This window comes from Vitis vinifera, chromosome 10, assembly GCF_030704535.1.
Source record: "Vitis vinifera cultivar Pinot Noir 40024 chromosome 10, ASM3070453v1".
In the NCBI taxonomy this organism is placed as follows: domain Eukaryota; kingdom Viridiplantae; phylum Streptophyta; class Magnoliopsida; order Vitales; family Vitaceae; genus Vitis; species Vitis vinifera.
Genome location: NC_081814.1, coordinates 8,761,208 through 8,775,381, shown reverse-complemented (window position 1 = coordinate 8,775,381; position 14,174 = coordinate 8,761,208). Strand labels below are relative to the sequence as shown.

General features: G+C 31.2%; 2 protein-coding genes across 2 annotated transcripts; both read right to left on the bottom strand.

Annotated features, from left to right (window-relative positions):
• Positions 1–2,950: 2,950 nt before the first annotated feature.
• On the bottom strand, positions 2,951–6,507 carry LOC109123258 (cyclic phosphodiesterase). Its single transcript, XM_019222441.2, has 3 exons — positions 5,979–6,507; positions 5,700–5,754; positions 2,951–3,473 (listed from the first exon to the last, which is right to left on the bottom strand). Exons 1-3 carry the CDS (start codon positions 6,417–6,419, stop codon positions 3,268–3,270), a joined length of 702 nt encoding a protein of 233 aa, XP_019077986.1. The 5' UTR covers positions 6,420–6,507; the 3' UTR covers positions 2,951–3,267.
• A 4,384-nt stretch (positions 6,508–10,891) lies between these two features.
• LOC100246418 (oil body-associated protein 2B) lies at positions 10,892–12,213 on the bottom strand. The gene is made up of 4 exons (XM_019222504.2): positions 11,842–12,213; positions 11,667–11,749; positions 11,438–11,552; positions 10,892–11,334 (listed from the first exon to the last, which is right to left on the bottom strand). Exons 1-4 carry the CDS (start codon positions 12,119–12,121, stop codon positions 11,075–11,077), a joined length of 738 nt encoding a protein of 245 aa, XP_019078049.1. The 5' UTR covers positions 12,122–12,213; the 3' UTR covers positions 10,892–11,074.
• Between the last annotated feature and the right edge of the window lie 1,961 nt (positions 12,214–14,174).

The following is a 14,174-nucleotide window of genomic DNA, read 5'->3' as shown; positions in this document are numbered from 1 at the left end:
GACCTTAGGTTAGGTGGAACCACTTGTAGAGATTTTTATATTCTATTAAAACAATTCATTGAGTTATGGTCAAATTAATTTTAAAATGTAAATATTATATTTTGAGTTAGAAATTTTAAATACTCATTCTATTAAAGCAATTCATTAGACTATACTCCAATTAATATTTAAATATATCTATTATATTTTGAATTAGAATTTTTTTAAAAAAAAAAAATTAAACTAAATAGCTACATCAACTTTAACTGAACCAATTACTTTAATAAAACTAAACCGATCTTGAACAAGTTTATTTGGCTCATTTCTTTCAACATTAAAAGGCTGGTTTGATTTTGATTCAATAATAAACTGATCATGTCAACTCATTTAATTTTTCTTCCAAAAATTTATTAAACCTTACCTTTTTACACATTTTTTTTCTTTATATGTATTTTTATCTTTATGATTATTTATTATTTATAATTTCTTTTTTAAATTTTTTTTTAATATAGTTACAGCAAAGTAAGTTTATAAATTAAGTAATACCAATTTATATATAGAATATTGATTAAAATGATGGATTCATTATTTAAATGATGAATCAAAAAATTCTATGAAATCATAAAGACAAATTCTTCTATCAAAATCAGATCAAATCAAATAACGGTGATAAATAATATTAAATAAATTATTTTTTTTTATACGAGAGCAAGTCAAAACAAAATTGTTGACTATATTATCATTTTCATCGTTGCTTATATTCTCACTTTTATCATCTTAATAAATAGGAATTGACTATTAAAAAAAAAAACTTTCACATTTAATAATGAATAGATGGTTTTTGGCACACTCAATCATTTTATATAGGTAGATGATTAAAAATAAATGATAGAAGTAACACGTGACACAATCCTTAACTTCTCCTAAGTTTGGATGGTGAAATTCCAAAGTTTAATAAATTCCAACATGGCATATGAAATTTCATTAAGAAGATGGGTTGGCCGAATATGGCAACTTGCCTAGACTTTAAAGGCTTTGAAAATTTCCAGATTGTGAAATGGGATCCGAATATCCAACAAATGAATCAGTCGGTGGCTAAAGCTGTCAGACTTTTGTACTTCAACTTGATTTTAACAATAGACATATGTTAAGGAAAAGTCCGCCTGATTGGACTGGGTAAATGGATTCAGCCCATGAGATGATCATTCCAAGAAAAAATAGATGCTGACTTGGAAGGCTTTTGAGAATTAAAAGTTGGTTATGCCACCCAATTCTTGTGCTGGAGGATAAGCTCGTAAGTCTTAAGTTATAAGACATATTATCATATGGAACTTAGTCATATTTCCCATCATGTGTGTTGGGTTTTCAAAGATTTCCTCTTGAGGAGGATAGGCTGGGTGGGTGGATATAATGGTGGATGGGGCGTGGCCCAGTGGGTGCGTGAAGAAGAGTGTTTTAACTTTTTCTCCATTTTTTTATTCATTTAAATGATTATAAATTGATGGGTATTTTGGATTCACATGGGGATGATCATCTTTCAACTTAATGTATAAACGCAATCTAGTCTTAGTCCATTTTGGGTAGGAGATCATCCTTCACCTATATGAAGGGCCTTTTGAGGTTTCAATTAGAAAAATGCTAAGGTATGTAAATAATATATTCAGAATATTAAATATGTATAATGAAATCAAAACCATTAAATGAAATTACAAATAAATGAGATCGAGATATGAGTATATAAACAAATAAGATTAAGGTATAAATAAAAAGACCAAAAAATATATATGTAATACTACATTGACAATGCATTTTTTATAGGTATAGAAATATATTTTTTCTATGCTATAATTAGACTTTTGAATTTATCTCTCCATAAATGTTATCAATTAGGTTTTGAATTTATCCTATCATAATACAAAAAGGACAAAGAAGAGTCTAGAGTGATGTAGGTTTTTTTGGATCATATATAATAAATTATTCAAAATCCTAATCTTCGATTTAAACTAGATAATTCTTCGATGTCCTTAATTGCTTGTATTTTTTGCTTTAAGTTCTTGTTAATTTTGTTTGAATTTTCAATTGGTTATCATTGTACTTGATGTGGATCTCTACAAACCGGTATTAGAGCTTAGTGATATAGATACATACAAAATTCTAAATGATCAAAATGGATTTAATAATCTAGTTGAGTTAAGTTTTAATTCAATCAATATGATTAATTTCTCAATCTAATACATCTATAATTTAATTCACTTATTTATGTAAATTCAAAATTTAAATTAATTAAATGGGTTATGAATATAATCTCAATAATAAGTATGATTATTAAATAGGGTAATTCGAGTCAAATTTGTATTCTAAAGTTTGATAAAAAATAAAAAAAAACAACCTAATTGTTAAATTGACAGTCCAATTATACTCGATCTAAAACAATGGAAAACGTATCTGATTGATTAAAGTTGTGTTGAGGAATCGTATCAAACATTATCACTTAAGTGGTAGGGAGATTTAAGATGACTGATGTCAAATCAGATATAAGACATTTGGAATCACATTTTAAGCACCCGACAGCACAATCTCCACTTACAGAGGAATAAGAGAAATATATGGAAAAAGTGTCATGCGCAAGTGTAGTGGGAAGTATGATATATGTCATGGTTTGCACAAGACAAGATTTGGCAAATGGAATCACTTGGAAAGCAAGTAAATGGTTACTTTGTTATTTAAAGTTTAAACAGCACAACTGAAGTTGGTTTGATGTATTGCAAAGGCAAAGGAAGAAACTAATGGGGTTGTGGGTTATGTCAATTTTAGTTTGGCAGAGGACTGAGATACAAGAATATTCTTTTAACTGGTTATGCATTCTCAAATGGTGGAAATGCAGTTAGCTAGAAGGCTAGTATAATCTGTGGTTGCATTTTCAATTCGCTATCTGTGTGATATTTGTTTTAGATCTCTACAGACAGACAGGTGAAACCAGCCCAATAGTTCCAGCATACTTCATAAAGTATTACAAATCACTCAAGACTGTCATATGATACCTTTATATGTTAGCTTGTCCAATTCTAGTGCTGTACAAGTTCATTGGTTTTGCATTTCTTGGCTGACTGCCATGCAAATTCCAAATGGAAGCTTTATGTTAACATAGAAGAATGGGGACAACTATCTATCACAACAGCCCCCACTGGTTACAGTATCAACGACAGAGGACTTACTGAGTTGCCTGTGGCAGGGCAAAAGAGCACAAAGAAAGCTTATTACTTATCACATACAAGAAACATGGTAGATCTACTTGGGAATGAGGTTGCATTCAGAAACTTTCTCCCAGGATGTCAGAGTTTTATCTTCAGTGTCGGTTTTGTACAATGCAAGGCAACTTATTGTAAAGTTCAGGCTGCCGATGCTCTCATCAAGAACTTTAGCCTTCTCCTGAGCTTTCTTCTTATCCTCCTCTGACAGATCCCCATAAAGCAGGCTCAAATGTGGCATATAAGCTGCATGATAATACAGAGTTTATTCATTAGCATTAGCATCGGTGGAAGTTATAATGGAAAACCATACGAGGAGTCCTAAATTCTCTATAGACAAAAAGAAACTCAAAAAGACTGTCAATTATTTTCATACAGAAGTAGGAAAAAGGGAAATCAAAAGCCAGAGGAACGAAAACAAGAAACTGCAACTGAAAATAAGAGTAATTAGGCAGGAAGCAACTTTGTTTATCCCTCACTTTTATCCTGGATTCTCATTCATGATCTGTTCTCCAAAGCAAATAAGTACCACTAAAAGCCATAGTCCTCAAAATGCTAAGGCAAGTCCGGGTGAGAATCATGGATTATCTGAACAAGTCAAAGAACATTACAGCAAGGGTATGTGGTTTTACATGTGCCAATCAAGTTACAGTGCAAAAGATCCACTCTTTGATTCTGAACAGTGGGTCCTTTGGTACAAATAACTCAACTCAAAGTGCATGCATACCATTGCTTTAAAAACTGGTCCGACCTTTCCGGTCCGGTTCCCCTTTTTGGACCGGTCTCAAACCGATTAAACCGGTGGTTAGACCGGTGACCCGGACGGTTCTTGAAGAACCGAGCGGGTCAACTCCACCACCTCTTTTTCTTTTTGGCAAGCCCACATTTCCCTTGGCCCAGTGTCCACTCCTATGATGAGTCTTCTTGGCAAAATGGCCTATTAAATTAGGCAACCCCAACCACCAATTATTTTGTAAGGGATGGGAAGAGGTTTATAAATCTATTTATGCTTCCTCTCACTTCCAATGTGGGATCAAGAAATTTAAGGAAAAAGTCAACTTTTTTTGTTGCAAGCAGGAGAGCTTGAACCATAGACCTCAAGGTTTCCCAATACAATATCATCCACTCTGCTACAATTACGCTGAAATTTAACAAGGAACAACTATATGGGTTATTTTAAAAAATAATATAAATATATATATATATATAATTACATAATACATTTTTTTTTTCATTTTCAATATGTTTAATATTTAAATACAATTTTTACCATTTTCTTTTCATATTTAAATATTGTATATATTTTGTATAATAAATTAAAAATGTTAATACATTTATATAAAAATGAATAAATAATATTACAGATATTATTAATTTTTAATTATATGTATTTAAAATTATTTTAAATTTTAATAAAATATAAATTATATATTTATGACGTCATTGGTTCGACCACTAATCTGACCGGTGAACCGTGAATCGATAACTTTTCCGATTCAATGTTCAATCCGGTTCTGAAAACATTGATGCATACCAAGTTTAACAAAAAAATTTGAATTAGTATTCACACTCCTTTAACACCAACTATTTCCCTCAAAATAAATATCAACCAACATATCAGGGCAAAGAGCACATGGATTCAAAATGGTGATATACTAATATGTAATTTTGTTTTTTGTTTTTTTGTTTTATTATTTGGGAACTTTGTTTTTCCCTTCACATTCCAAAACAATTTGCCATAAGAGGAGTCTGTTGGGTAATGATTTTGGAAAGTACTTCTAGTCTTTTTAAAACTTTAAATTTTTATTAAAACAATTGTTTTCAAGTGTTAGAAATATTAGAAATGCTTTTTAGAATCATTGCTAACCAAACTCCAAGACTCACGTGGCTGTAGAGTCCAAAAACATACAAACACTCTGCATTTTGTCACATTAAAATGGTTCCAAAATTACTCACTAATCACAAACAAATCACCAAAAACCTTTGCCTCATTTACGAACAATCATTTTGCCAAACAAAGAACAGATAATATCACCCATCACCCACCCACTAACTTCACCGATAGCCAAAATATCTACTGAATTGTTGTTACCGATAGCCACCCTGTTGTTAAAATACTTTTCCTCAAGCACCAAATTGATGTAGGAGAATAATTCTTGAATCCCAAATGTAAAATGTAAGCATTAAATTTTCTTGTCCAAGGGGAGTTTTGCAGGATATTGCCAAAGCTCATAAACTAACTGTTATTGACAGATAACTAATTATCTGTCATAAACTAAATGTTAAGAAAAATACGAAAGAAAATTAATTATAATTAAAATTAGTTAATAAATTAAAATAAATAAAATAAATTTGAAATAGCATATTCACTTTCAGAAGGCTGTAAAAGTTATTCCAATGGCCAAGTCATGGAGAACCAGAAGTAAATAAATAACCAAGCTTTAAATAAATGCAAGAGTATATAGAACTTACGAGTTGAGCTCCGGAAACCAAAATGACCAGTGCAGTGTGCACTAGCTTCCACCACCTGGAATCAGAAACCCCATATCAGCAAATCGTAGTACATTTGATGAAAAACAATTCTATTAACACATTTGGATCATCATCCCCACATCGCAGGTAGCTAGAACTGTGCTATGAAATGGTGAACTCCTAAGTTTGGCCATAGGATTGAAAAGCTTAAAAACAACGCCAAGATAATGAAGGGATCCATAATTAAGCATTGGAAATTTAAGAAGCCAGACTAATTACCTCAGGCATAGGATGCAAAAGCAGGTATACGCATTGGTAGAAGAAGGTTCCTGTAGCGACGCTATCCACGCTGGCATCGTAAGCTTTGAGGCCATCACACGCCGACCTGAACTTGTGAAGCGCATCGGCCTCCGTCAGACTGATGGCGCCGACCACCGTCACGTGGGGCTCGAAGGCTGGGCCCCCGAACTCCGATCTCAGGCCCTCCATCACCTTCTTCACCCTCGCCCCCACCTCCTCCGGCGGAATCCCCCACACCGAGTATACCTCTTTTCTCGACTCCGTTTCTTCTGTCATATCCGGAGGATCGACGGAAATTGACCAGACGAAGAGAGAAAGCCCTACAAATCCTACAAACCCTAGAATCCTATTGGATTGGAGTGCTGATCTAATCATCTCAATCTGTAAATGATTAAAACAAGTGGCCATTAATTTAACCATTCCACTTGTGCTTTCTTATTATCATTATTTTTAATTTTATGATTTCGTTTGCCCTACTTTTTATTTGGTTTTGGTGAAGAATTAACATAAAAAAATAAAATATTTTTGCTCATTAATTTGAAAATATATAAAAAAATCCTCAAATTTTATAAATCAAATTTATCTTTATTTATTTTAAAAAATATAAAATATTTCTTAGAATGATGATTTTATTGGATTTTCAAGTGATAAATAAAATCATTTTTAATCTTTTAATTAATAATGATTTTATATTTTATATTGTATAAATCCTCTCATTTTCTTTATTTTTTTTAATAAAATTGAATAAAATTTTGTTAGACATCAACAATAGAATAAGAAAATTTAAAATTAGAACTAAAAAATTTAAAAGTTATAAATATAAAAATAAAATATTGACTTTTACTTTGCTCTTAAAATACTCTAGTAGAAAATATGAACACTTATAAAAAAAGAAAAGAAAATACAATGAGAGTCAATATTTTATTTATTTTTTAAAAAAGTTTTTTGTTATTGTATTTAATTTTTAAGTATTTAGTTTTAATTGTATTTTTAGTTTTTTAAAATTTCTTATTTTGTTAAAAAAAAAAAAAAAACCCTAAAAGCGAGGTTGGTTCTTTATAATTAAGCATCTATGTAAAAAAATTTACTTGTGAATTGGTATTATTAACATGGCAAGTAAAATGGTCGTTTAAAAAAAATAAACATCTTACTTACAAAAAAAAAGTGCATGTATTTTAAATTTGAGTTTTTTTTTATATATTTTTTCAAATTAGTAAGTCAAAACCTAATTTTATTGAAGAATAGGAAAAAAATGATTTTCTCTTTTGATTTATCATAAAACTTTACAAATATATATATATATATATATATATATATATATATATATATATATATATATATATATATAATTAAAATGAATTGAACAGTTAAAAATGTTTAAATTGTTTAATCTTTAAATAGAAAAGAAAAAAAAAAAAGAGAAATGAATTTGAAAATGCTATGTTAACATTATACTTGATTCCAAGAAAATACTAAAAAAATGTTTAAAAAAATGAGTTTCTCATTATTGATTTATCCTAAAAAAATATGAAGGAAACTCAAATATAATTATAATTACTTAAAAATTCATACATTTAACTAAAAAAAACTAGTTAATGAGTTTAAAAATCTATATAAAATAAATTTGTTTTTATTTTTCTTTATTTTCTTTTTCATTCTATACTCCAACTTTTTATTTTCCTTCAAAATTTTCAAGATTTATTTTTTATTGCCACTTTTTCTTATTTTATTTATCATATGTTTGAAAATAAATCCCAAGTAATATTTATAAAATTATTATTTTAAATTTACATAATAATCCTTGAAATGATATTTATAAATTTAAAAGTAATTAATTTCTAAACTTTCCCTTTTCACAAATAAAATAGTACCAAATCATTTTATGAGCATGTGTTTCAAATTTTAAAGAAATTCTATATTTAAAAAGAATCAAAATTTCAAAATTCATATGACATCTTATCCTAGATAAGATTCTCTAATTAAAATGCTCCTAGGCCAAGTACATAGTTTACCAAGGTATAAATTTCCTTTTTCTTTTTCTTTTTTTGAAATAAAATCATATTAAAAATAACAAATTTCAAATTTATGTAATAAATTGATAAGCATTAAATAGATTTTTTTTTATTCCAAATACCCTCAAAACACATATGATTCATTTTTTCAACACAAAGGAATTTTTTTTTCTTAACATAATAGATTCAACTCTACAAATGAAACATCCTATATGAGATCTTTTTTAGAAATAGGTATCTTTGAGAAAAAAAGAGATTTTGATTGAGTGGAGCTTTTATGGTATAATTAAGGTTATGAGATTTGAGAGGTATAAGATTGCAATCTCCTTGTATACTATTGAAAGTTTTTTTTTTTTTTTTTTTCGTTTTTGTTCATCAATGTAATTTTTAGGATATTCCACGTAAATTGGTGCTTTTTGTATATTTTTTTTCATTCTCTAATTTTCTTCTCGATATTATTATTTTTTTATCATGGTTTTTCACAACAAATTGGTATCAAACATTAGATTGTTAGATTTGGAATAACGATACTTTAAGATTAAAAGGTTTAATATGAAAGAAATAATTTTAATTTATTGTGCTTTAAGATGGTTGCTTCGTTGGAAAGATTTTACCAACAACCATGCCAGTAGAGAAAAGGATGAGCTTGTAAGGAAAACAGGTAATGCTATTTTGGTATACTTGGATAATAAAGTAATTCATGAGTGCACATCCTGCCATTGAAAAGTGATTTGTACATAATGGCATGTCTCGCCATAACACACTAACATGGGAATACCTACGGACATCTCACCTTAGAGAGAAACTTTATCAGGACACTACTTACTTCATCACTTCAATTACAACTCTAGTGTTGTAACCATCACCATGGTTGTTGCCACAGGCATGAATTTTCTCAATTTTTTGGCATCCGGCCATGTGGTGCTTAGATTCCTCTAAGACAACCTACCAAAACCCTATGAGTTTGAAATTAAGTAAACCCATAAAGATACACAAGGTTACGGGGCTCAATCCCTAACTTGTATTTTATTTTTTCTCTCTAAATAATAATATAAGACATAACTCAACAAGACTCCCACAATCTCTTTGGTGAGTTCATACTCTTTCATGTTATGTTTTAAGAAGACTCTTCCTCTCTATATACTCTGTATATAATCTATGATCTCCCTCTAATCTTCTCAGAAGGCACTCCAACCCTTGTTTTTATAGGTGTGACATCAACCTCTTCCTATTTAACTAGGAGTAAGCAATCCTAGTTTTGCTCAAACGTCTTTCTTATGTTTTGCCTAAAGTTTGTCGATTCTTATGTCTTAAGTCAATCCACTCATGTGCTTGAATCAGTTGTACATTTGATCGACTTGTTGTAACATCTCTAGGCAACTCGCTACGTACATCTCTATGCAGCTCATGTGTGTTTGTTAAGGCCTTTCTTGGCCTATATCCCTCGCAACTTGCCTCATCATCTTGCTATAGTATCTCTAGGCAACTTACTGCATGCTCTTTATTCAGCCTGTGTGCATACCAAGTTCTCTCTTGGCTTGCATAACTTGTGATGTGCCTCGATGCCAATCCTTCCCTTGGCTTGTTGCCCTTTGTTGCTCCTTAAGCGTGTCAACCATACTCATATGTGTTCCCACATCTGGATCATGTGCCTATCGAGGCAACCCCACTCATGTTTGCTCTATTTCATTGTTGTTACAACTCCATGTCTTCCTTAAGCCCTTTTCTTGGTACAACGAGTCATGGCATTGTACCCATGACCCCTCATCTCCATGCACAAGGCATTGCACCCGTGTGCTAAGTAGCATTAGGCATCACGCTTGAGTTAGCTTCCCTCATCTCTACGCACAAAGCATTACGCCTTTATGCTAAGTCGCCTCATTGCACAAGGAATTGCACCTTTGTGCCATCGTCAAAAGGGGGATATGTCACATTTCATGTTGTTGCAGCCACAAGTTGGCACTCCTAACACCATCATATGTTGGTGGAGTCCATGTGTGGGTGTTAACAAGGCTTGCCTCATGTGCCTTGCTTGTGTCTAAAGCTCTACACAAAAACCCCAAGGTTTGACCACGCACATGCGACCTTGACCTCCCTTGAGTCACCCACCCCACCACCTAAAGAGTATTTTAGGTCATTTTGGCACTTGAATGAGACATCATCCATACTGGGGGAGGTATGATATTTTTTAATTAGTTCACAAATATCCGAAAAATTCCACCATGCCAAAAATCAACCCTTGAATTTTGATCGAGGTAGGCCATAACGCATGTAGCCCCTCACTAGCATCCATCCCACCTTGTCTTAGTCATAGACCATTCATGAAACCAAGGTTCTGCCCCATTAGGCCATCCCACTTTGCCTTGGTCATAGCCTAGTTATGGAGCCAAGGTACCACCTCTTATGGCCTTGATTTTGTATACGTCTTAGGGTTAAAGGGTGTACATTTATCCACAGGGCTGGTCCGACCACCAACTAATAATTTCAATTTACTTGTTAAAAAGGAAATTTTCACTGGGCAAGTGATCTTAATTTTTTGTGATTGACTTTTGAGTAAGAAAATTGACTTTGTTAGGAGAATTTAATTTTTTGCATATTGTTGTACCCACCTAACTCAAAATTAGGATGCCAATGGGATCAATTGTATTTAGTTGTCTAAACCAAGCAATTTCTGAATTTTTCATATTGATATTGTAGAAAAATATAAGTTACTCTTCCCAAACTTGTAATGACAAACGTCTTTTTGGAAGAAAGTACTCGAGTTCAATCTACGCCCTTTGAACTTGAGAACTACTCTTCCATTCAAAAGAGACGAACGCCCAAATCACTTAAATGCTGTCGCTGTGATGTGGTCAGTTGTGAAAGACAGGAGATCGAGTGTCATGATAATTCTACGACATAGACCGCTATAGTATCATAGTATATAACCTTCAGGATATACGTACGTACAAAACATTACATTATACACCCATATAATCACACTCCAAACAGAACACATGCATGTACTGCAAATGTTTATATCATACCCTACGTACATACAAACAGACATTTACTTATATATGTTCATGGAAACGGTGCCCTTAACTTCATCTCAGTGGGCTCGATGTCAAGAGCAAAACCCTTGCCAAAAGACTGCTTCCAGTAGTCGGCATTAGGATTGATCCACTCCGGCTCCGGAATCTCCAGCCTTAATGGCTTCAGAGAATCGGTGGATATCTTGTACTTGTCATCCCTTTTCTGTACCAAGTCCGGCCTCACAATCCCCAAGTTCACTGCCTGTGGCGACATCATCAGTGCCGGTGCTCCCAGTGGAAGCCTGTCACCTTGACTCATCCCACATCAAAAAACGAAAACCCATCAATATTCACGATAGCTTTTGGTTTTATGTGAAGCAGAAAGAAGAAAAAATTAAGAGAAGGGTACTACCTCTGTCGACTTGCCATGTGCACCAAAACTTGCCATAGGATTTGGCAATATTTTCGAGTTCCGGTTTCTGGATCATCTCTGGAACCCCGGGATTCACCCACATCCCTGATTTGATCTGCACCACCCATTACTCTTAATATATATTACTATTATAATACTCAATAATTATATAATACTTAAAAGAAAGAGAGGGAGAGCGAGAGAGAAGGTTTGAGGCGTTGAGCTTGACCTCATAAGCGTGGGAGTGCCACAGCTTCTGTTCCTCAGGCGGCAGAGCTTCGAAAATACGATCAGACACAATATACTCAATCCCTGCACACCCAATTGCCAAGACCACGTTGGAGGTTTTAACTATACCTTAAATCACCGGAACAACCAGTTACAGAAAGAGAGAGGTGTTTTACCGATAAGATGAGCGTCGGAGTTGTCGGAATCATAAACGGCGCACTGGAGGAAGTCCTGGTTGAGACGAGTGATGTAGTGGTGAGTCTCGATCTGGCGAGTCATGTCGTGGCTATAGAGAGCGAAGGTGCAAACGTGCTGCTTCATTTGCTTCACCGGCTTCAGACTCTGCAACATCTGGGCTCCTTTGTCCAGCACGTACTGCCCAGCCTTCATCGGCGTTCCGGGCGTATGTGATTCGCTGGTCGGCACGCCCTGGGGTGTTTTGTCGCTGGAAGCCATGGAAACGACGGCGTTCTGGGTAGTCTCCCGGATCTGAAGTTGAGAATGGGGTTAGATGAGGGGTGTGAGCGTGGGGTCTTGAAATAGACGACGTGGCGGGTGGGTTAGGAGGTGACATAGAAGGATGCCGCGTGTGCATGCATGTTATCGACGTGGCTGAAGGGTGGCGAAAATGCTCAAAGTTGAACACACATGGCCTCACGGGGTGTCCCATATCTCTTCCTTCACTCGGTGCCCACGACTTAGTGAATCCAAACAAGAAAAGAAAATGACAAAAATAGGAGTCCTGTTAGAGGGTTGAGGGTAATTCTGAATAATAGAACAAGATATAAGGATTCTCTTTGTGATTGATGCTATCATCCACTTATTCTTATTTGGGAAGAGTATTTTTAGGTAAAGATATTAAGTTTCATATTTTACAAATTTAGGGCCTGTGGTATTTTTTTAAAATTTGTTTTTAAAATAGAGAACCAAAAACATTTTTTTAGAATTTTTAAAGAATTAGTGTGTTTGGTAATATGTTTTTAAAAATAGATTTTTGAAAACAAAAAACAAGAAGCTTGTTTAAGTAAAAGAATTTGTATTGTTTTTAAAGATAATGCATTACTTTTATTTTATAAAATTAATTTGTAATAATATGAAATCAAATTAAAATTAAGTCTTATTAAAAAATAGAAATTAAATTTACAATTATGTATGAGTTAAAGATAAATATATATATATATATTTTTTTTTAAATTATCAAACAATTTTTTTAATGTAGTGAAATAAAAATTTATATAAGATAAAAATAATTTTAATATTCATTTTTAATACAAGTAAAATAAGTACTTTAATAAATTTTTTTATTTTTTGTTTGATAAATTTTTTTTAGAAACTTTTTTTTTTTTTTAAAGTTAAAAGAATAATTTTTTTTTTTTTTTTATGTTTTATAAAATTAAGGATATTTGGTAAGTTATTTTTATAAAAGGATTCTAAAAATAAAAAACAAAAAGACTTGTTCAAATAATTTTTTTTTTAAATTGTTTTGATTTTTTTAAAAACATTTTAAATTCAATTTATATAATATTATTTAATTAAATTTAATTAAAGTCTTATTGAAAATAAAAATAATTTTGTAATTATAATTAAATTAAAAAAATGTATAGTTTTTAGTAAAACATAGATAGTAATATTATAATAAAATCATAAATTATATTTTTAGTAGAAAATATACTATTTTATTATATGTTAGAAAAATGATATTTTATTATATTAATAAATTTATGGTATTAATAAGTTTATCATTTAAGTTTTTAATTATTTTTTAAAATTAATAGACTTATTAACAAATCTAACACATTAAATCTTATTTAATTTAGAGTTAATTTGTTTAGTAAAAAAAATTGAAAAATAATAATTCTATATATAAGATAAATAATAGAGTGTATGTATCTTTTTATTGTTTTTAAAAAACGGTGAAAACATCATTTACTTGTTTTTTAAAAAGTGTTTTATATTTTATTTTGTTTTTAAAAACTAGAAATAGAGAAAAATAACGAAATAGTATTAAAAAACCTTTTTTTTTAAAAAACAAAAAATTGTTTTTAAAAACTCAACAGACTCTATGATTTTTATTTTCTATTTCTTTTTCCACTTCATCAATGCTCAATATAGCAAATTTTGTTATTGAACAACAAAACCATGAACCCAGATTGAGCCTAGCTCCAAGATCAGCAGCCCACTGATTTTCATAAGATAAGGTTATGTTTGATTCCCTGAAAATACTAAGGAAAGAAAAAAAATGTAAAGGAAAATAATTTTTTCATATTTGGTTGTCTTATAAAAAATATAAAAGAAAATCAAATATAATTAAAACTAATTAAAAACTTATGTATTTTAAAATTATTTAATCTTTATATTGATGAGTTAAAATAAATAAAATGAGTTTGAAGTAAAAAATAAAAATAACTTATCAACTTTTAATCCATTTTTTATTTTTCTTCATTTTTTCTTTTCTTCTATTTTTCCTTTGTATTTTTTTTTCCTTGCATTTTCCCTCAAATTTTATGAG

Coding starts and splice junctions, on each gene's coding strand:
- LOC109123258 (XM_019222441.2), bottom strand. CDS start 6,419: ATGGTTAAATTAATGGCCACTTGTTTTAATCATTTACAGATTGAGATG. Junction 5,755..5,978: donor TTTTGCATCCTATGCCTGAG/GTAATTAGTCTG, acceptor TTCTGATTCCAG/GTGGTGGAAGCTAGTGCACA. Junction 3,474..5,699: donor TGGTTTCCGGAGCTCAACTC/GTAAGTTCTATA, acceptor ATTATCATGCAG/CTTATATGCCACATTTGAGC.
- LOC100246418 (XM_019222504.2), bottom strand. CDS start 12,121: ATGGCTTCCAGCGACAAAACACCCCAGGGCGTGCCGACCAGCGAATCA. Junction 11,553..11,666: donor GGCACTCCCACGCTTATGAG/GTCAAGCTCAAC, acceptor TGGGTGGTGCAG/ATCAAATCAGGGATGTGGGT. Junction 11,335..11,437: donor CACATGGCAAGTCGACAGAG/GTAGTACCCTTC, acceptor GGATGAGTCAAG/GTGACAGGCTTCCACTGGGA.